At 41.5% G+C, this 23098-nt stretch overlaps 2 protein-coding genes and 3 non-coding genes across 6 annotated transcripts in view; 1 reads left to right on the top strand and 4 right to left on the bottom strand.

Annotated features, from left to right (window-relative positions):
* DIPK1A (divergent protein kinase domain 1A) overlaps positions 1-5116 on the top strand; it is a 131927-nt gene extending 126811 nt beyond the window's left edge. For both annotated transcript variants that reach the window (XM_066268684.1, XM_066268683.1), the window contains 2 exons: positions 1587-1763; positions 2918-5116. In XM_066268684.1, the coding sequence (XP_066124781.1) occupies positions 1587-1763; positions 2918-3730 (990 nt within the window). In that variant the 3' untranslated portion in view covers positions 3731-5116. The remainder of the gene's footprint in view (positions 1-1586; positions 1764-2917) is intronic.
* Positions 5117-5211: 95 nt separating this feature from the next.
* On the bottom strand, positions 5212-17233 carry RPL5 (ribosomal protein L5). The gene is made up of 8 exons (XM_066268685.1): positions 17145-17233; positions 16411-16480; positions 16212-16327; positions 14725-14859; positions 12602-12804; positions 10884-11061; positions 7085-7173; positions 5212-5380 (listed from the first exon to the last, which is right to left on the bottom strand). Exons 1-8 carry the CDS (start codon positions 17145-17147, stop codon positions 5281-5283), a joined length of 894 nt encoding a protein of 297 aa, XP_066124782.1. The 5' UTR covers positions 17148-17233; the 3' UTR covers positions 5212-5280.
* Positions 6871-7003, bottom strand: LOC136332802 (small nucleolar RNA SNORA66). Its single transcript, XR_010730939.1, has one exon. It is a non-coding gene; the product is annotated as a small nucleolar RNA SNORA66 (small nucleolar RNA).
* LOC136332804 (small nucleolar RNA SNORA66) lies at positions 9847-9981 on the bottom strand. The gene has a single exon (XR_010730940.1). It is a non-coding gene; the product is annotated as a small nucleolar RNA SNORA66 (small nucleolar RNA).
* Positions 11134-11228, bottom strand: LOC136332793 (small nucleolar RNA SNORD21). The gene has a single exon (XR_010730931.1). It is a non-coding gene; the product is annotated as a small nucleolar RNA SNORD21 (small nucleolar RNA).
* Positions 17234-23098: the final 5865 nt, after the last annotated feature.

Below are 23098 nucleotides of genomic sequence, written 5' to 3'. Positions count from 1 at the left end.
ACCAAAGCAACAGGCAACAAAAGTAAAAATAGACAAATTGGACTTACTGAAATTTTAAAAATTTTGTGCATCAAAAGAGAGTATCAATAGAGTAAAAAGGCAGCCCATAGAATGGGAGAAAATATTTGCAAATCATGTCTGATGAGGGATTAATATCCAGAATATATGGAGAACACCTAAAATGCAACAAAAAAACATTCAAAAATGGACAGACTTGGATAGACATTTCTCAAAAAATGATATACAAATGGCTAAAAAATACATGAAAAGATGCACATCACTGTTCGTTAGGGAAATGCAAACTGAAACCACAATGAGATACCACTTCATACCCATTAGGATAAGTGCTATTTTAAAAATAATAAAGAACGGCCCTGGCTGGTTGCTCAGTGGTAGAGCGTCAGCCTGGCGTGCAGGAGTCCCAGGTTCGATTCCCGGCCAGGGCACACAGGAGAGGTGCCCATCTACTTCTCCACCCCTCCCCTTCTCCTTCCTCTCTGTCTCTCTCTTCCCCTCCCACAGCTGAGACTTCACTGGAGCAAGATTGGCCCGGGCGCTGGAGATGGCTCTGTGGCCTCTGCCTCAGACACTAGAATGGCTCTGGTTGCAACAGAGCATCGCCCCCTGGTGGGCATGCCAGGTGGATCCCAGTCAGGCACATGCAGGAGTCTGTCTGACTGCCTCCCCGTTTCCAACTTCAGAAACATACAAAAATAAATAAATAATAATAACAAGCGTGGTTAGGATGTAGAAAAATTGGAACACTTCCCACTATTGGTGAGAATGTAAAATGGTACAGCCACTCCAGAAAACTGTTATGGCAGCTCCTCAGAAAAATAAAAATAGAATGACCTTATGATCCAGCAATTCCACTTCTGGGTATATACCTGAAAGAATTGGAAGCAGTCTCTTGAAGAGATATTTGACACCCATGTTCATGTCAGCATTATTCATGATAGCTAAAACATAGAAACAACCCAAGTGTCCACTGGCAAATGCATGGAAATGCAAAATATATTATAATGGAATTATTATTCAACTTTAAAAAGGAAATTTTGACACATACTATAGTGAACCTTTAAGATGTATTAAATGAAATCAGCCAAAAAGACAAATTCTGTGCCACTCCATTTATGAGTACTCAAAATCATAAAAGAATGATGATGCGAGGGGCTACAGGAGAGGAACAGGGAGTTCTTGTTTAATGGGTATAGTTTGTTACAAGATGAAAGAGTTCTGAAAAGGATGGTGGTGGTGATGGTAGCACAACTTCATTAATTTAACACTATTAAACTGCACACTAAAAGTGGTTAAAATGGCAAATTTTGTTTTTTGTAATTTTACCACAAAAAAATTGGAAAAATAAAATTGATGATCATGGTAAATAAATATATATTTAGGTATACATTACTTCTATAAATATATTCAGGGGAAAAAAACTTTAAAGTATGAGCTCCAATTTGCAATTCAAAAAGAAAGTCTCAATGTTTACTGCTTGTTTATGTGTGATTTTAGAAGACACTAAAAATATAGTGGTCGAGTTTTCACTCAGCATAAAGTATAACTTGCCATTCTTTTTCACACAGATGTATTTAGGAATTTGGGATAACCTACCAGGGGTTGTGAAATGTCAAATGGAACAAGCACTTCATCTTGATTTTGGAACTGAATTGGAACCAAGAAAAGAAATGGTGTTATTTGATAAACCAACTAGGGGAACTACTGTACAGAAATTCAAAGAAATGGTCTACAGTCTCTTTAAAGTACGTATTTTCATTCACATGTTGTTAGTGTGAAGCAGTCCACTATTTTTGCTCTTCTGTGAGCTGCATCAAAGACTTTATCTTGACAGAAATAATTCAAAGAAAAGAATCAATGTGTGTAAGACGCTTAAACATTAGAATAGCTAAAATATGTCCAGATATGAAAAGGGAGTTCATTAAATAGATGGGATGCTCTACGGTTTGGTATTGTAACATAAATTTTTTAAAGGTGAAATAAAATTAATATACCTTGATTTGCAATTTTTTTTATTTTAAAAATACTCATACAGAGATTAAGTAGAAATATTAAAAGATAAAAATAATTACTTTTGGAAATTTTTCTCTTTTATTGCTCTTAATTTCCTACTTGTAATCTGGTTGTCTGGACAGTTTAAATTTTGACTATTTTATCCCAGAGATCCTTCACAGGGAAATATTTTTAACCTTCATTATTAGTGATGATATAACTTGAACAAAATAATTATTTTAATGTGATAACTAAAAAACAATTTTCAGTTAACCCTTCTTATAACTGGACATGAGCATATTACATGAGTTTTGTAAGTAATGTATGAATAAGACAATGGTTATTGTGTCTTAGTTAACTGCAAAGAATGTAAGAGGGTAAGTGACTTAGGGTGGCCATCTCTTGACACTTAGTCAAGTTTTACTACAATAACATAAAATATAGTTCTGACTTACTAAAGCATCATAAATATTTAGAGATGTTTTAAGTTTCTTATAGGAAATCAGTAGCAAGATTAATACTTAGCATGGTAATAACCTCCATAAAGGAAGTTTGTTTGGCTCACCAGTAGAGCGTCAGCCCGGTGTGTGGAAGTCCTGGGTTAGATTCCCAGACAGGGCACACAGGAGAAGCACCCATCTGCTTCTCCATCCTTCCCCCTCTCCTTTCACTTTCTCTCTCTCTTCCCCTCCTTCCGAGAATGGCTCTGATTGTAGTGGAGCAAAGCCCCAGAGGGGCCGAGCATCACCCCCTGGTGGGCGTGCCGGGTGACTACTGGTCAGGCGCATGTGGTAGTCTGTCTGCCTCCCCCACTTCTCACTTTGGAAAAATACACACACACACAAAAAAGGAAGTTAGTATATTTTTCATTCTTTATATACAATTAACTAAATTCTTATCTTTACAGGCAAAATTGGGAGACCAGGGAAACCTCTCTGAACTGGTTAATCTCATTTTGACGGTAGCTGATGGGGACAAAGATGGCCAGGTGTCCTTGGGAGAAGCAAAGTCAGCTTGGGCACTTCTTCAGTTAAATGAATTTCTTCTCATGGTCATACTTCAAGATAAAGAACATACCCCCAAATTAATGGGGTTCTGTGGTGATCTCTATGTAATGGAAAGTGTTGAATATACCTCTCTTTATGGAATAAGCCTTCCATGGGTCATTGAACTTTTTATTCCATCTGGGTTCAGAAGAAGCATGGATCAATTGTTCACACCATCATGGCCCAGAAAAGCTAAAATAGCCATAGGACTTCTAGAATTCGTGGAAGATGTTTTCCACGGCCCCTATGGAAACTTCCTCATGTGCGATACTAGTGCCAAAAATCTAGGATATAATGATAAGTATGATTTGAAAATGGTAGACATGAGAAAAATTGTGCCAGAGACAAACTTGAAAGAACTTATAAAAGATCGTCACTGTGAGTCTGATTTAGACTGTATATATGGCACAGATTGTCGAACTAGCTGTGATCAGAGTACAATGAAGTGTACTTCAGAAGTGATACAACCAAACTTGGCAAAAGCCTGTCAGTTACTCAAAGACTACCTACTGCGAGGTGCTCCAAGTGAAATTCGTGAAGAATTAGAAAAGCAACTTTATTCTTGTATTGCTCTCAAAGTCACAGCAAATCAAATGGAAATGGAACATTCTTTGATACTAAATAATCTAAAAACATTACTGTGGAAGAAAATTTCCTATACAAATGACTCTTAGTTCATTAGGACATTGTGACCATTGGGGGAAACTTACCACTTAGAAAATTTTGAACATTCTAAAAAATGGCTTCTGATTCAAATCCCTGCCAGTTACATAAAACGCTTTTCCCCTGATCCTAAGAAGCCATCATTTTAGTCAATTGCTGAAGTAATGGCAGGAGTATCAATAGGTCCAAAAAGATTTCATTCCTGCTTTTTCAGAAGCCCTGGTACATTTCCCAGTACATTCACTGTGTAACTACTTTGACTTAAAATAATGCTGTGAAGCCTCATTCCATAAAAAGTATTTTGTAGATTTATGTTAGCCAAATACCATTGCTGGAAACATTGTTTGCATTGAAGCTGCCGTTTTAAAATTCATACATAAATTTACTGTCTTAGCATGGTCAAGTTTGCACATTAATAGAAATGAAGACTGCAAAGCAAATAAATTAAAATGATTCATTTATAAATAGATGTTAATAGTATAATTTGTATTATACTTAACACACATTAACTCAGATGTCAAAGTTTATATGGCTTCTGAATGTTTTGAGTATTTTTTACTGAGCCTCTTAAACCTTTATCAGTGTTCTACTTAGCCAAGTGTTAACTGCCTCTTTTAGAAGCTGAAAAGGGATGAGCTTTCTTAGATTCATATGGTCCACTTTAGCCCATCTTTGTATCAAGCAGCCAACTGAGTCCTTCAAAAATGACCTGTCTTAAGGCCATAAACCCAATCCAGATCCATGTAGCTTGAGTTATGGGGAAATGAGACATTTAGAGGACTCTGAAATCATTAAACCTCTTTATTAATTTGACATTTTCAAACAGTATTTCCTGTTGGCCAAAGGGCTATTTTAAGAGACACAAATCCATCTAATATTTTCTCATGTAAACCCAATAAAGATTCACCCCTTTTTCAGGTTTATTCAGATCTGGCATGTATCTTTAAACATTTCCAAAAAATAAAACCTCTTATAGAGAAAAGACCCAGTATTTTCTGCTCAAAGATTGCACCTGATTGAAGTAGCTTCGCTGTGTGACCTCCATTGGACAGCTTTTTCTCAAAAATTAAAGCCATGGATTAGCACCATTACTTTAGAAGAAACCAACCAATAAAATCATATATAAGTGGACAACACATTATTTCTTTCTCTAAAATCAATAAAGTTAAAAAAAATTTTAAGTTTAAATATACATACACTTTGAAGATACCTTTCCTTTCCACTAATCACCCAGTTATAATAAATGAATGAAAAGAAATATTTCCTAGTGCAGGTTGGTTTGTTGCTTGCCAGACTTCTATGGGAGAGCTGCACATCATATAATTTGAGGGATTAACTCCTGTCAAGAACAGAAGCCCAACAAGCAGGTGTGAACTTTGAGTCAATATGCAAGACATCTTTTTCTGGAAAAAACTATTTGTTTCCTGAAGAAAAAGACTGTCAATTTCAGGATATTTCCTACACTTTCATTAATAAGAGCTTAACACAGAAATAGCTGCTTTAGCAATAAGTTTATTGTTTCTACCTGAAAAATTTTCATAGAAAATTGTGGTTTGGTTTATTAGCTCTCAGTAGCCCGTTCCTGAGCTCTGAGGAAGCTTGCCTTCTTCTGAGCTACCCGATCTTTCTTCTGGGCAAGAGACATTTTGGGACGATTCCACCTATAAAACAAAGAAGCAGCAGGGATGTTATTTTTAAAAACCATAGCTAAAGATGAGAGTATTTAACTTGTATTGAAAAAGACAAGCCCTAGCCAATTGGCTCAGCAGTAGAGCATTGGCCTGGTGTGTAGAAGTCCTGGGTTTGATTCCTGGTCAAGGCACACAGGAGAAACAACCACCTATCTACTTCTCTACTCTTCCCTTTCATCCTCTCTTCTCCTGCAGCCATGGCTCGAATGGTTAGAGCAAGTTGGCCCTGGGCACTGAGGATGGCTCCATGGACTTGCCTCAGGCCCTAAAATAGCCCTGTTGCCAAGCAATGAAGCAGTGGCCCCAGATGGGGCTTGCCTGGTGGATAACGGTAGGAATGCATGCAGAAGTCTGTCTCTCTGCCTCCCCATCTCTCTCTCTTTTTTTTTTTTTTTCCATTTTTCCGAAGCTGGAAACGGGGGCAGTCAGACAGACTCCCGCATGCGCCCGACCTGGATCCACCCGGCACGCCCACCAGGGGGCGTCACTCTCTTGTGACCAGAGCCACTCTAGCGCCTGGGGTATAGAGGCCAAGGAGCCATCCCCAGCGCCCGGGCCATCCTTGCTCCAATGGAGCCTCGCTGCGGGAGGGGAAGAGAGAGACAGAGAGGAAGGAAAGGGGGAGGGTTGGAGAAGCAGATGGGCGCTTCTCCTGTGTGCCCTGGCCGGGAATCGAACCCGGGACTTCTGCACGCCAGGCCGACGCTCTACCGCTGAGCCAACCGGCCAGGGCTCTCAAGCAAAGATGGCCCGGGCACTGGGGATGGCTCCTTGGCCTCTGCCCCAAGCGCTGGAGTGGCTCTGGTCACAACAGAGCGATGCCCCAGAGGGGCAGAGCGTCGCCCCCTGGTGGGCATGCCGGGTGGATCCCAGTCGGGCACATGCGGGAGTCTGTCTGTCTCTCCCCATTTCCAGCTTCGGAAAAATACAAAAAAAATAAAATAAAATAAAACAACACAAAACAAAACAAAATAAATAATTAAAAAAATAAAGAGAAAAAGACAAAACTGGCCCTGGCTGGTTGGCTCAACGAATAGAACATGGGGCTGCCATGCAGATGTCCCAGGTTTGATCCCTGGTCAGAGCACACATGAGAAGCGACTGTCTGCTTCTCCTCCCTCCCTTCCCCCCCTCCCCTCCTCTCACACCCAGTGTCTCAATTCGTTTGAGTATTAGCCCTAGGTGGGGTTGACCAGTAGGTCCTGACTGGAGCAGGACCTGTCTCCAGTGTGAGGATCTGTCTCCCCTCCTCTCACTTAAAAATAAAAAGGAAAGGAGAAAAACTTTGTAATAAGATGGAGGTCAAGTAATTCAAGTTCCAAGGGGTAAGTTTTGATTTTAAGCTAACTTTCCCCAAACCCCAACTTTTGTGATACCGTCCTGTTACCACACAGTGTCACAAATCAAAGAAATATATTAGTACAATGTTTAGATCATTCATTAGCAGTAACTATTAATTACACTGTCCTAGGATAGAACGGACCACCTCAGTAGCTTCTGAGGCTAATACATTGCTATCACCACAATTACTTTAGCAAACCTGGTTCCCCTCACTTCTGCAACATCATGCAGAGTTAGTGATCGAGTTTGCACTTTACTCAGTCTGAGTAAGATGAATCAAGGCAGGGAACTCCTGGCAATCTCCTCTTGAAAAGAGAACAAGAAGATGCATACCTCTTCTTTTTAACTTCTCTCTTAGGCTTCTTCTCATAGACTGGATTCTCTCGTATAGCAGAATGAGCTTTCTTATACATCTCCTCCATCTGAAACAAAGCAAAGCAAACAGTACTTGGTTTCATTTCATATGCCCTAAACAATAATACAATGTACTGTAATCTATTACCTGCATATTTTGTCTTTCTAAACCAGATTCTCAAAAGGCACTAAACTAGGTCAGTGTTCCTATCTGCTTAAATTCCTAAATGTAATTTCTGATTTTCCTAAGAAATTCCCAATTTTTACCATGGGCAACATGAGTTAACATTCACAAAACTCAGAAAAATTCGAGGATACATGCCAAAACTAGATTTTTAAGATAAGATTAAGAGTGTATGGGGCCAATTAACAACTGCCAAGTCAATTTGTACTCTCATATTCCCCAGATTTACATTTTCCATTGCTATTTGATAGGCCTTTCAAAGCTATTTCCATATTGCATACCAGAGACCTTTCATATCCACTGCTGCTGCTGCTGCTAGTATTACGAGTCACTAGTTTCTGTCAGCAACATTAGGCCTCTGGAACCAGAAAGAGGCCAGAATTTCTCTAGACTACCCTAAAAGGCTCTTCAGTTGTATAGCTTAATGAGAATTTTGTTCTAAAACTTAGTGGTCAGTGCCTCTAACCCACATTGTTCAAGTCAACTGTAAATTACTTGTTTCTGTGTTGTGCAAGTGTTTGTTATCAAAATACAGTAAAAATTACAGCCCTCTAAAGAATGAGTTAGGTAATTCAAACTAAAATTATTCAGTGTGGAGGGAATGCAATTATTACATTCATTTGTGTAAAGCTTATTTAGCAAAAAAAAAAAAGTAAACATTTTTCACTACGAGACAATTACCTAAATCCCTTCTGAAAGATAATTACCTTTTAGCACTCTATTATAGCTCTCTGTGGTACTTAACAAACCCATATGACTTCACATGTAGTCATTAAAAAAAACACAAAACTAAGCAACTAAGTTCATACTTTCCAAGAGAGAGAAGCAGGAAATACAACCGTCTAAGTAGATATTGCCACAAGCTTTAAGACCACTTCCTATGGGGAGACATACCACGTGTCTGCACAGACTTCAGTACACATGCATAAAGAAAGATGCCTCCATAGATAAAATTAATGAGCTAAGTGGAAAGGACATTAGCCAAAGAGTGGTCCCAGCTGAAGCATAGAATCTATACAGGAAAGCATTAGGAAACAAACATCTGAAATCAGACTGAGAGTCTTAGAAATCTTGTACATATGTGACATACCAGAGCAAGAATGGTTTAGAAAGAAAAATTTTACAGGTCAGTAGAATCAGTGAAAAGTAAGGCTTATCATGGTGAACAAGGACAGTATCAGTGGTAATATAAGGGAACATACTGATGTATAAATACATGCGTCTACATAGCTAATACAAAACTTTTTTCCTAGTTCGAAACTCAACTTAAGTGTTTATCCAACCCTAGTCTGTACAATACATACAAATAACAAAGTAATCTTTTCCCTTTAAAATACTGTCATAGGCCCTGGCCAGTTTGCTCAGTGGTAAAGCGTCAGCCTGGTGTGCGGAAGTCCCGGGTTCAATTCCCAGCCAGGGCACACAGGAGAAGCGCCCATCTGCTTCTCCACCCCTCCCCCTCTCCTTCCTGTCTCTCTTCCCCTCCCACAGCCGAGGCTCCATTGGAGCAGAGATGGCTCGGGCGTTGGGGATTGCTCTGTGGCCTCTGCCTCAGGCACTAGAATGGCTCTGGTTGCAGCGGAGCATCGCCCCCTGGTTGGCGTGCCAGGTGGATCCCGGTCGGGCGCATGCAGGAGTCTGTCTGACTGCCTCCCCGTTTCCAGCTTCAGAAAAATACAAAAAAAAAATAATAATAAAATAAAATACTGTCATAGCCAGAACTATGCCAGAAATAGAAACTATGTACTAACAAAAAAATTACTTGATAACCCACTCATTCATATGTAATTCTACATTTTATTTATTTTATTTTTTTACAGAGACAGAGAGAGGAATACATAGGGACAGACAGACAGGAATGGAGAGAGATGAGAAGCATCAATCATTAGTTTTTTGTTGCAACACCTTAGTTCAGGGGTCCCCAAACATTTTTCACAGGGCCAGTTCACTGTCCCTCAGATTGTTGGAGGGCCAGACTATAAAAAAAACTATGAACAAATCCCTATGCACACTGCACATATCTTATTTTAAAGTAAAAAAACAAAACAGGAACAAATACAATATTTAAAATAAAGAACAAGTAAATTTAAATCAACAAACTGACCAGTATTTCAATGGGAACTATGCTCCTCTCGCTGACCACCAATGAAAGAGGTGCCCCTTCCGAAGTGCGGCGGGGGCCGGATAAATGGCCTCAGGGGGCCGCATGCGGCCCCCGGGCCGTAGTTTGGGGACCTCTGCCTTAGTTGTTCATTGACTGCTTTCCAATATGTGCCTTGATCGTGGGCCTTCAGCAGACTTGCTGAAGTAACCCCTTGCACAAGCCAGCTTAGGCCCAAGCTGGTGAGCTTTTCTCTTCAAGCCAGATGAGCCCGCGCTCAAGCTGGTGACCTCGGGGTCTCGAACCTGAGTCCTCTGCATCCCAGTCCAACGCTCTATCCACTGTGCCACCGCCTGGTCAGGCATAATTCTACATTTTTAATAGTTTTATAATAATCAGTGCAATTTTTGTGTTCTACACTTTCACTCCAATTTCCAAACTAGTACTATCAAGTACTCCAATACATTGATAGAACGAGTCCTGGAGACTCAACTTTAAGGTTGATCAATTTTCAAACAATAAACTCACATTTGCAAACATTGTTCCCTTTACTTCTTCAGCATCATGTGGAACTAATGAGAGAATTTGTACATCTCCCTTTCTGTGTGCCTGAGACATCCAGAAAGTCCAGAACATAGCACACATTGGCTATGAAGGTTGAACCCTTCTTGCCCATGGTCTCAAAATGAGTGTTTAGTGACTACAACCTCATAGTAGACAGGGTAGATTAAAACTATGACCGCAGAAATGAAATCTATAAATACAGAACAGCTAAATGCAATAGAGCCACCAATGGCTTTAGATTTGGATGCCTAAAACCTGCACTCCTTCAGCATCTAAAAGATGCCTAAAAGCATGTTGACAAGTCTAGCTCATTATACTACCTCATCCTTTAATCTACCCTGGGTCTAAATTCTCAATTTCATGCCATTTTATTTTAAGCCAAGCACAGCCTATATAAGTCTATCTATACCTATGAACATACTCATGTTCAAATTTTAACTGTTCACCTGAAATAAAACTATACAATGTGCCCACCAAAAAAACAAGTAGTGGCCCTGGCCAGTTGGCTCAGTGGTAGAGCGTTGGCCTGGTGTGCAGGAGTCCAGGTTCGATTCCCGGCCAGGGCACACAGGAGAAGCGCCCATCTGCTTCTCCACCCCTCCCCCTCTCCTTCCTCTCTCTTTCTTCCCCTCCCGCAGCCAAGGCTCCATTGGAGCAAAAGTTGGCCCAGGCGCTGAGGATGGCTCTATGGCCTCTGCCTCAGGCGCTAGAATGGCTCTGGTCGCAACAGAGCGACACCCCAGATGGGCAGAGCATCGCCCCCTGGTGGGCATGCCAGGTGGATCCCGGTCGGGCACATGCGGGAGTCTGACTGCCTCCCCATTTCCAACTTCAGAAAAATACAAAAAAACAAAAAAACAAAAACAAAACCAAGTAGTAAACCTGGTTTCATAATGAACCATACAGGCATTTTTAGTTAAAATTTTTACCATGTCTGGAGTAACGTTGTTCTTTATGTATTGAGAGAATTGTTTCTTGTAAGCATCTTCATCTTCCTCCATTAGGTAGCGCATATAATCTGCAACGTTCTGACCCATGATGTGCTTCCGATGTACTTCTGCATTGAATTCCTTACTTTCAGAATCATAACCAGGGAATCGTTTGGTACTAAAATAAAGTTTTTCACATTTTATTATATATTGATTGAAATCAGTTCACTAACATGAATTCATTTTAGTAGCTGCCATCAGTCCCGTCTTGAAACAACTAACTGCATCATATGCAATCAAAGGACCAACTACTGACTGCTCAGTTGGTGGGATATCATCATTAGCAGCTAATCTCTGAATTCCAGGATAGAAAAATCATGCCAGAAGTACCTTTAAAAACTACTAAAAGAACCAAGGCTTTCATCACTATAAAGTTAGTTCTCCTTATTATCATAGAAAAGAATTACAAATCTGTTCCCCCCAAATCTCAGAATTTTTCAGAGGTGCCTCAGGGTATACAGGAGTGATTCATTCAAGGTCATAGGTTCCTTCCACAGAACTGCAAATCCTCAAAATCAAAACCCCCTCCCCACATTATAAAACTAAGTTCCAGTTAGGTTACATTTTACAGGCTCACAAATACATAAATATACATATACATATATACACACACATATACAAAATGTTTTGAAAAAATCACCAACTACTAATATTCATAAAAAGTGAAATCACTTTAATATGTATCTACTCAACAATAACAAAAATCATTAATCCAACCTAAAGAAACAACCAAATTATCTATTTAGGCCCTGGCCGGTTAGCTCAGTGGTAGAGCGTCGGCCTGGCGTGCGGGAGTCCCGGGTTCAATTCCCGGCCAGAGCACACAGGAGAGGCGCCCATCTGCTTCTCCAACCCTCCCCCTCTCCTTCCTCTCTGTCTCTCTCTTCCCCTCCCACAGCCAAGGCTCCACTGGAGCAAAGTTGGCCCAGGCGCTGAGGATGGCTCTGTGGCCTCTGCCTCAGGCGCTAGAATGGCTCTGGTTGCAACAGAGCAACGCCCCAGATGGGCAGAGCATCCCCCCCTGGTGGGCGTGCCAGGTGGATCCCGGTCGGTCGCATGCGGGAGTCTGTCTGACTGCCTCCCTGTTTCCAGCTTCAGAAAAATACAAAAAAAAAAAAAAAAAGAAAGAAAAAAAGAAAAATACAAAACAAAACACACAAACAAAAAAAAATATTTAGCTTCTAAGAACAGCCTACAATCTTATTTCCAGTTCAAAGTTTAGAAATGTTATAAGCCTTTTCCTCTTAACTTTTTAATGAGTCCCTTTTTCCCCCATAACACAGTAAAACTATTTTCTTTCTGAATGAGAAAAAAAATGCATTGGAGGGGAAAGGGGTGTGGTAGTGAAACCAAACTGCTCATTTCTAACTGAAACTTAAGTCAGCATAAAAGGTAGTAGTTTCAACCCCCGGCTCTTTCACTTATAGGCTCCAGAACCCGAGACAAATCATATGCCTCTCAGCCATCTCTTCACTTGTAAAATGTTACTAATTTCTTCCTGCTCTGCAAGGCTCATTTTGTACTGTGTATAACATACAGAAGACACATAATGATACCAACTATTACTTTGATTAATTTAGTAATCTCCAGTCCAACTACATAGTTAGAAACAGCAAAGTACTGGAGTTCAGGCCATGAGGCCTTGAATACTATATTACCTGTGAGGAATAGACAAGCCTCCATCCACAGCTCCTTTTAGGGCCCCAAAAACTTTATTTCCAGTGGTAGTTCTGGCAAGCCCTGCATCCAAGTAGCAGGTGAAGGCACCAGGTTGACCATCAATACTTTCCACATTGTATTCATCTCCGGTCACTTCCACTTGGCCTTCATAGATCTTGTCCATGCCAAACCTATTGAGAAGCTATTAACAAAGAAGCCAGTCTAAATAAATACCTGTCTAAATATATTCAAACAACTCTCGATAGTCACAACTTGAATGACCAGACAAAAAATTTCTTTCCAATTTAAATATCTCTTTATCCCAATCTACTTTTAAATATCAGTTTTAAATGCTACAAAAAGAAACTTCAGCCTGACCAGGCAGTAGCGCAGTGGATAGAGTGTCAGACTGGGATGCGGAGGACCCAGGTTCAAGACCCCGAGGTCGCCAGCTTGAGCACGGGCTCATCTGGTTTGAGCAAAGCTCACCAGCTTGGACCCAAGGTCATTGGCTCGAGCAAGGGGTCACTCGGTCTGCTGAAGGCCCACGGTCAAGGCACATATGAGAAAGCAATTAATGAACTAAGGTGTCGCAATGAAAAACTGATAATTGATGCTTCCCATTTCTCTCCATTCCTGCCTGTCCCTATCTGACTCACTCTGCCTGTTAAAAAAAAAAAAAAAAAAGAAACTTCATTTAATTTCACCAACAATCTTATTCAATAGTTTAATCTAAGTGTCTGTATTTGATTTATGCAACAAATCAATTAGGATATACATAAACTTAGTTCTTAGGATGTGCATAAATAAATTTGATTCTTAAATTTAATCCAGGAAAGTAATCACATTACTTCAGTCATATTTGGCTGTAATTCAACAACCAAATATTAAATATTATCACATGCTGTTTTGAATAGGATGATCCTGGGTTAAGACATCATCTTTTGTGGTCCTAACTACATTATGTTAATATGGGCCACGCCTCTGCAAGCACGCATCACCTAGCCATAGTTTCACAAGCAGTGCCTTTGCCCCATGCTGCTCTCATATAGAATAACATTTCTTACCCCCACTCAAACATGTTTATAACAAATGAAGATGTGGGTCTCCAACAACTATGCATGCTTAACAATTTCATTGCAAAACAAGGTCAGTAACTGAGAAAAATAAGGCAGTCACTTTTTTCATCTCTTTTCTGCATAATTATAGGAAATGCTGCCACTGAGAGACAGATGATTAAAACAAAAACATGCCCGCCAATGCTGCCCCACAAGTTTAAGACAGTTTCTCAAAATTTAACATGCATATAAATCACTTGGACTTCCTATTAAAAGAGATTCTGAAGGCCTTCTGTAGTCTACATTTTTTTATTTTTTGTATTTTTCTGAAGCTGGAAACAGGGAGGCAGTCAGACTCCCGCATGCGCCTGACCGGGATCCACCCGGCACGCCCACCAGGGGGCGATGCTCTGCCCATCCAGGGCATCGCTCTGTCACAACCAGAGCCACTTTAGCACCTGGGGCAGAGGCCAAGGAGCCATCCCCAGCACCCGGGCCATCTTTTGCTCCAATGGAGCCTCGGCTGCGGGAGGGGAAGAGAGAGACAGAGAGGAAGGAGAGGGGGAGGGGTGGAGAAACAGATGGGCACTTCTCCTGTGTGCCCTGGCTGGGAATTGAACCCGGGACTCCTGCACGCCAGGCCAACGCTCTACCACTGAGCCAACCGGCCAGGGCCATCTATATTTTTAATGTATGCTTAAGGTCAGAAGATCACTACTGAGTAGATCTGTTCACTAAGGAGCCACAGCAGCTGTTCAAATTTAAAAATTCAGTTCATCGGTAGTACTAGATACATTTCAAGTGCTCACAACCACATGTGGCCAAGGGATACCACATCAAATGTCAGGGATTACAGATGTTACTAAAAAACATATTGCTCTCTCAAAACTTGTATTTATAAAATCATCTTTCCTAATGATGCCCTTGTAAACCAGAGGACAAGCAGGCACTCTCTTGATCCCACAGCTGAGGGTATCTTATCCTGTGGGAACGTCTACCTTTCGGACAAACCCAAACAATGAGCTAATTCTAAAATACATCAATTAAAGTAATCCTGTACATACCCTGCGGGCCAGCAGCAAGCCAGTACAATATGCTGCAGCGTAATTTGTCAGGCCAACCTTCACACCGTACTTTGGTAGTTCATGAGCATAAGCTGCACAAACTATCATATCTCCTTCTATACGTGCATAGGCAATCTGTAAGAGAAAAGCCAGGTTAGTAATCTGCTTTCACTATTGTCCTAAGCACCTTCTTCTTCAAAGAACCTGAAGGAAGAAACCTGGACATGGATCTGTATCACATAAAACTTGTCTTTGTTAAACCCATTCACCTCCACGTAGTGTATGGCTTGGTCAACTACAGCAGGTACATTTATGAGGCTGCAAATATGTTTGGCTAATGTTACAATATGTAAGGCTAAAATTAAATAAACATTGAATATTAAAATGCCTTTAGAATAAATTATAATGTAGCTCCTTACTTCTGAATACCAGAAAGATTTATTTAGCTGGGTTAGCTAGTGAATCAGAGGCACTATGAAAAGTCAAAGGAGTTGACAATTATTTCAAACATCTTTTCGAACTAAGCATATTTTAAATCCAATAATGCTTTAGACACCTAGTGTTTAGTTATCTGTACTTAAGCATGAAGGAAGACATTGCCTTCACAACCAAATTAACTTGCCCAGAAAACAGGTGTGCCTGCCTCTTGCAAAAGCCCAGAAAAATCTCAAGTAAAAATATTTCCCCTAGCAGCAAAATTCCAAAAAATTATCTTTTAAGGAGCACGCTGCCACTTTCTAGAGATCTTTATATGGAAAACAACTTCATACATAACAGTTAAAACTCATGCAAGGCCATACAGCAAAAGCCAGGATTCAGTCCACAACAAATCCTATCATTCTACTGGGTTGAAATGGGCAAGAGCCCTCTATTTGGTCTCAAATTGGTCCTTCCACCTCACCCACCCCCAGAAAATAGTAGAAGTACCATAAGTTTCTCTAATCCTCCTTTCCCCCACAATTAAAAAATATATGTGGCTTGAGCTGGGGTGGTGAACACAATACAACATACATATGATGCACAGAATACACCTGAAACCTTTATAATTTTATTAACCAATGTCACCAATAAGGTCGATGAAAAAGTATAAACAAACAAATGGAATTGACCTGGGTCAAGAATGTCAAATACAGCTGATCTTCAGAATATTTTTTTTTAAATACCAATTTCCTAGGCTCCAATTCAAGACCCACAAAAAGGAAAAAACTCAATAACCTGATGGACCTTCTAATTCATGCATGTGTTTTGTTTTGTTTTTTAAGATTTTATTTATTCATTTTAGAGGAGGGAGAGAGGAGGGGGAGAAGCAAGAAGCATCAACTCCCATATGTGCCTTGACTGGGCAAGCCCAGGGTTTCAAACCGGCAGTCTCAGCGTTCCAGGTCAACGCTTCATCCAGTGCGCCACAAGTCAGGCTCATGCATGTGTTTTATTTCCCAAGTACAACTTCTCCAGCACAGCGAGGTAAGGGGAGGAATGCAGCTTACCTGACAAATGATATCTCTGTTGGTCACACGAACTATCATCCTGTATTTGGGTGTGTTATACTTATTTTTATCCTGAATTACCAAGCGTTTCCGGGCATAGTAATCAGTTTTACCCTCTGTGGGAAGAAAAAAATAAGAAAGTCTACTCCACTGCAAAGCAGATTCCTTTAATGTTGTGAACATGAAAACCTGAGCATACCTCGTCGTCGTCTAAATTTCACTTGGTATCTCTTGAAGTAGGCCTTATTTTTCACGACTTTAACAAATCCCTTTAAGAGAAATAAATGTCATTGAGTATTTTAGTTTACGATACTTTTGACATCAATTGGAGTTGTAACAAAGTAACACATGCATTTCAAAAGTGAATCTAGACAACTGTCACTTTTTGTAGAGTCCAGCCTTTCTCACACCTTCTAGGGTCAAGAATCACTTTTTCTACTTGGCATCTGTCAAGACTGATAAGCGACTTTTTCACACCAACGACACAAGCCTTCTAAAACCCCACTGCTCTCCGGAAAAACCACCGAGGCAGCCAGGGGTGGGGCCGGGTTCGAGGCGCCGCGGCCGCCCCACTCCGGCGTCACCCAGCCAGTCCGACACGGACTAACGCAATCAGAGGTCCCCGCGCACGAGCTGGCACTATCCCCGCAGCTTGTCTACTAAACTCACCGCCACCCCCTCAACTCACCGCCCACCCGCCTCCTCAGTCCACCGCCTCAGCACCTTCTTTCCGTCAACCCCTTTTCCCCTCAAGTTGCGCGACCGGCGGCAGCCATTAAGGCCATGCTAGGAGCGGCAGCCCGAGCAAGGCTAAGCCTGCAATCTAATGCCATCTGACCCCTACGACACGCGAGACCAGCTTTAGGCCGGCATTACCGCAAAGCGAGGGAACTCCTGTCCATCTGTAACCCCAAGATTGGGATGCCTACTCACCATTCTGCGGAACAGAGAGCCACGTCCGCGGATGACCACAGCACAGCTCCCGTGGGGGGAAAAGGCCGGAGCCCGTGCGCAGGCGCAGTATGTAGCGTCTGCGGCTACGCAAGCGACGTGTAGAAGAGAGATCAGCCTGCAAGCAGGCGTGCGGCACGCTGCCTCCTGCTGGTAGGAGGACCTCTGAGGGCCTTCGCCCTGTGGCAACAAATCCTCAATATTCCTTCCTGGCCGATGATCCGAGGGGGACGGACGGTAGTAACAGAGAGGATGATTTATAGGAGGCTTTCACTTTTCTGTGCTAGGAAGTTGTTTTATAACAAACATATATTACTTTTGTAAGCAGGAAAAGAGTTTAAAAATTAAATAGAAGGAATTTGCTCTGGAGTTCTACCTTCTGGACTGCTATTCTTCCCGGTCCAGAACCTAGAGTCCTCCCAGAGAACCTTGCCTTAGCTCTCCAAGCCTGGGTTAGGAGCCCCTCTTCTGCCTTCCTACAGTTCTGTATCTGCTTTAGCTGCCCTACACTGTAAAGTTCCTGCGGATGGGCCCTGCTGCCAAATTCACCTTTAAATGTTCAGCACCTAGCATGGTTCTAACAGTGAAATGGTAAGAGAACTACTGCTTCCTCCTTCCTGCCTCTTCTATCATCTTCCCTTATACCTGATCACCTCATTCCTTTTCCCTCCCTCTGTCCTTCTCATCTAGTCAACTTAGCTTTTTCTGTTTGTCTTTCTTTAATTCATTCTTTTAAAATTAATTGTAATAAGTCACTTACTGAGGAGAATCAACCAACCAACCAAATTGAAGGGGAAAAAAAGCACCTCAAGAGAAAGTATTCCTCACCTAACAGTATTTCAAAGGAGTCCTCTGGGCTATTGCATGGGAATTATTTGGGTACTAGTTAAAATGCAAGTCTTGAATATCTACTGCCTCTATTGAATCAAACTCGCGGGTTTGGGAACTGGGAATCTGCCTTTTAAATTTGGTTTCAATCTTAATGAAATCGAGAGGTCTCAGGAAAGTAGAAAACAAATCCTATTTTTGCCCAATAATTGAATTAACTGAGTTTACTAGGAAAAGAAGACAAATTACTTATCAGCACTGCAGTTTAAAATAATGGCATCTTCAGACTGAATTTTAATTCTACAACCCATCCTCCAGTGGTTGAAGCCTGCTCTTGTGAGATGAGTATGCCTGATTTTAATCAGGCAGGAAAGAATCAGTGTGTAAACTGCTCACTGTCAGAGCTGGGAGAAGGATCTGCCAAACAAGATGACAAGGTTAAGTGGTGATCAAAACTGCCTTTAGAAGAAATCAGAATGATGATACCAGTAAATGTACATTAAGTCTGCTCTGGCCAATGTTAACAGAGCCACCAAGGAGAAATGTTAAAATACTCCTCACAGGCAAGTATGGTTCAATATTTTTTTGAGGGGCTTTTGGAAGTGCAAAGAAAGAGGCATATAATTTGTATTTATAGGAAGTACTTAAAGACCTTTATTTTGATAGTTCATCAAATTATTAACCTATGTCTTTGTAGGGCCCTGCTTACACTGAAGGCATAAGTATCAGGATAGAAAGTCTATCTGGAAAGTAGGCCTACCCCTCACAGTTGCATGTTTTAGAGCTAGAGTACATATGAAAGTCCATATACCATTCATCTGAATATTCAGAAGATATGAAGCAAGCTAACGCATTATTAAATTAAGACCGTTTTCCAAATATTAGCTATTGTAAATAACATTGCAGTGAACATAAGGGTGCATATATTCTTTTAAATTAGTATTTCAGGTTTCTTCAGATAAATTCCTAGAAATGGAATCACTGGGTCAAAGGCAGTTCCATTTTTAATGAAAATTTTTTTTATTATTAATTTTTTTAGAGAGGAAGGGAAAAAGAGAAAGAAAAATATTGATTTGTTGTTCCACCCATTCATGCATTCATTGGTTGATTCTTTTTTTTATTGATGGATTTTAGAGAAACAGAAGGAAGAAGAGATAGAGAAAAAGAGGGAGAGAGAGAGAAGCATTCATTTCTTGTTTCATATAGTTGTGCATTCATTGGTCACTTCCTTTTTTTTTTTTTTTTTTTTTGTATTTTTCTTAAGTGAGAAGCAGGGAGGCAGAGATAGACTCTGGCGTGTGCCTGACCAGGATCCACCCAGCATGCCCACTAGGGGGCGATGCTCTGCCCATCTAAGGCCGTTGCTCCATTACCACAGGAGCCATTTTAGTGCCTGAGGTGAGAATATGGTGCCATCCTCAGCACCCGGGCCAACTTGCTCCAGTGGAGCCTTGGCTGCGGGAGGGGAAGAAAGATAGAAAGAAGAGGGGGGGGGATAGAGAAGCAGATGGTCGCTTCTCCTTTGTGGCCTGACTGGAAATCGAACCCAGGACATCCACACACCAGGCTGATGCTCTATCACTGAGCAAACCGGCCAGGGCCTTTATTGGTCACTTCCTGTATGTGCCCTGACTGGGATCAAACCTGCAACCTTGGTTTGGGACCACACTGACTGAGCTAATGGGCCAGGACTCATTGGTTGATTCTTGTATATGTCCTGACTGGAGATTGAACCTGCAACCCTGGCATATTGGACAACACTCTAACCAACAAGCTACCTTGTCAGAACCATTTTTAATTTTTGAGGTAATTCCATACTGCTTTCCATAGTGGATGCACCAATCTGTATTCCCAGTAACAGTGCCCTAAAGTTTCGTTTCTCCACATCCTCATCAATACTTGTTTGTTGATTTATTGATGATAGTCAAGTGTCCATCAGTAGATGAGTGGATAAAAAAGCTATGGTACATATCTTGACTGATGGTAGCACAGTGGATGGATCGTTGACCTGGGATGCTGAAGATCTGGGTTTGAAATTCTGAGCTCACCAGCTTGAGTGCAGGGTCACCAGCTTGAAGGTGGGATAATAGACATGATCTCATGGTTGCTGGCTTGAAACCAAGGCTTAGGCCCTAGGTCACTGGCTTGAGCAAGGGGTCACTGGCTTGGCTGGAGTCCCGCTGGTCAAAGAACATATGAGAAACAATCAATGAACAAATAAAGTGACGCAACTATAAGTTGATGCTTCTCATTTTTCTTCTTTCCTGCCTATTGTCTGTGTCTCTCACGCTAAAAATAAAAATAAGAAATAAAGCTGTAGCCCTGGCCGGTTGGCTCAACAGTAGAGCGTCGGCCTAGCGTGCGGAGGACCCGGGTTTGATTCCCGGCCAAGGCACACAGGAGAAGCGCCCATTTGCTTCTCCACTCCTCCGCCACGCCTTCCTCTCTGTCTCTCTCTTCCCCTCCTGCAGCCAAGGCTCCATTGGAGCAAAGATGGCCCGGGCGCTGGGGATGGCTCTGTGGCCTCTGCCTCAGGCGCTAGAGTGGCTCTGGTCGCAACATGGCGACGCCCAGGATGGGCAGAGCATCGCCCCCTGGTGGGCAGAGCGTCGCCCCATGGTGGGCGTGCCGGGTGGATCCCGGTCGGGCGCATGCGGGAGTCTGTCTGACTGTCTCTCCCTGTTTCCAGCTTCAGAAAGATGCAAAAAAAAAAAAAAAAAAAAAAAAAAAAAAAGAAATAAAGCTATAGTACATTTACACAATAGAATACTACTCAGCTGTAAAAAAAAAAAAGGAACTCTTACCCTTTGTGGCAGCACGGATGGACTTGGAGAGCATTATTCTAAGTGAAATAAACCAGAGAAAGACAATTCCATATGATTTCCATTTGTATGTGGATTCTAATGAACAAAATGAACTAACAAACAAAATAGAGACAGATTTATTGATAGAGAGTAGGCTGATAGCTGTTGGGGTGGGTGAAGGGGGTTGAGGGATTGAGCAAAAAAGGGGGAAACCCCACATGGGCACATACATGGGTGTGGTGATTGCCAGGGGAAAGGGGGAGGAGGAAGTGAAGGAGGATAAAGGGAGATAAATGGTGATGGACAGAAACTTGGGGTGGTGAACACACAATACAGCGTACAGATGATGTGTTGTAGAATTATGCACCTACAACCTGTATAATTTTGTTAACTAGTGTCACCCCAATAAATTCAATAAAGAAGAAAAAATGTTTTATTTTCTTTAAACTGCTTCTTACCTTATAAATATTTGTAACAATAAAAATTAAAATATGTGTATCTATTCTCCTTGGTTGCAGATGGGGATTTGTGGCAATCATGGCTAACTCATCCTGTGTCATTGTTGACACCAGGAGCCAGGGGTAGCTAGTCCAGTATCCTCAACCAACTAATATTATTCAAGTGGTAAAAGTTAAAAATAACTAGTAGTGGGACAAGTCAATTTTGTGTTTCTCCTGATAAAATATAACAAGAATACAGAAGCATTTTGAGCCAAATTTATGTGGTATTCTAATCTAATTATATAATCTGTCTAATCTGATGCACGAAACTGTAAACGGTCCCAAACTGAGGGACATTCTACAAAGTAACTTCTGTATTCTTCAAAAGTGAGAAAATCATGATAGATAAGGAAAGACTAAAGAAATATTCTAGATTGAAAGAGACCAAAGTGACATGACTACTGCATACAATGTTTGATCCTAGATTGCGTCCTGGACAAGAAAGGAAAAAGAGAAAAAGGAAGGCTTGTTCGAAGGACATTCTCAGGACTATCAGTGAAATCTGCATGGAGTTTGTTGATATTAGAGGGTAGTAAGAGATCAATGTTAATTTTATTTTGATAGGCACATTATGGTTATATATGAGAGCATTCTTTAGGAAATACACTCAGAACTCTTTCTTTTATGGCAGAGACAGAGAGAGTCAGAGAGAGGAACAGATAGAGACAGACAGGAAGGGAGTAAGGGAGAGAGATGAGAAACATCAATTCTTCATTGTGGCTCCTTAGTTGTTCATTGATTGATTTCTCATATGTGCCTTGACGGGGGGTGGAGGGGACTACAGCAGACCAAGTGACCCCTTGCTCCAGCCAGCGACCTTCGGCTCAAGCTGGTGAGCCTTGCTCAAACCACATAAGCCCGTGCTCAAACCAGATGAGCCCGCGCTCAAGCTGACGACTTCGGGGTCTCGAAACTGGGTCCTCTACATCCCTGTCCGACGCTCTATCCACTACGCCATCGCCTGATCAGGCCACTCAGAACTCTTTTCAAGTAATGGACATTATTTCTGCAATTTACTCTCTCTTCAATTTTTTAATGAAATTTATTGGGGTGACATTAGTTAATAAAATTATACAGGTTTCAAGTGCACAATTCTACAATACAACATCTGTATCAGGGGTCTCCAAACTTTTTACACAGGGGGCCAGTTCACTGTCCCTCAGACCATTGGAGGGCTGCCAAATACAGTGGTCCTCTCACTGACCACCAATGAAAGAGGTACCCCTTCCAGAAGTGCAGTGGGGGCTGGATAAATGGCCTCAGGAGGCCGCATTGCGGCCCGCGGGCCATAGTTTGGGGACGCCTGCTCGTATATTGCATTGTGTGTACACCACCCAAGTCTAGTCCCAATCCATCACCACCTATCCCCCCACGCTTTTCCGCCTCCCCCTGCTCCCCTTTCTCTCCTGCAACTTACTCTCAACAAATGACTCAGGAAAAAATTATATATGTGTGTGTGTGAAAAGAAAGAAAATGGTAAGGCAAATGTGTTAAAACTGTTAACAATAGGGAATCTGGGCTTGACCTGTGGTGGCGCAGTGGATAAAGCGTCGACCTGGAAATGCTGAGGTTGCCGGTTCGAAACCCTGGGCTTGCCTGGTCAAGGCACATATGGGAGTTGATGCTTCCAGCTCCTCCCCCCTTCTCTCTCTCTCTCTCTCTCTCTCTCTCTCTCTCTCTGTCTCTCCCTCTCCTCTCTAAAATGAATAAATAAAATAAAAAAAAAATTAAAAAAAAATAAAATAAAAATAAAAAAAATAGGGAATCTGGAAGAAGGGTATATGGAAATTCTTTGTACTATTCT

This window comes from Saccopteryx bilineata, chromosome 3 (genome assembly GCF_036850765.1).
Source record: "Saccopteryx bilineata isolate mSacBil1 chromosome 3, mSacBil1_pri_phased_curated, whole genome shotgun sequence".
Classification (NCBI taxonomy): Eukaryota; Metazoa; Chordata; class Mammalia; order Chiroptera; family Emballonuridae; genus Saccopteryx; species Saccopteryx bilineata.
Note: the sequence above shows the minus strand (reverse complement) of the source record. Positions and strands in the feature narration are given on the sequence as shown.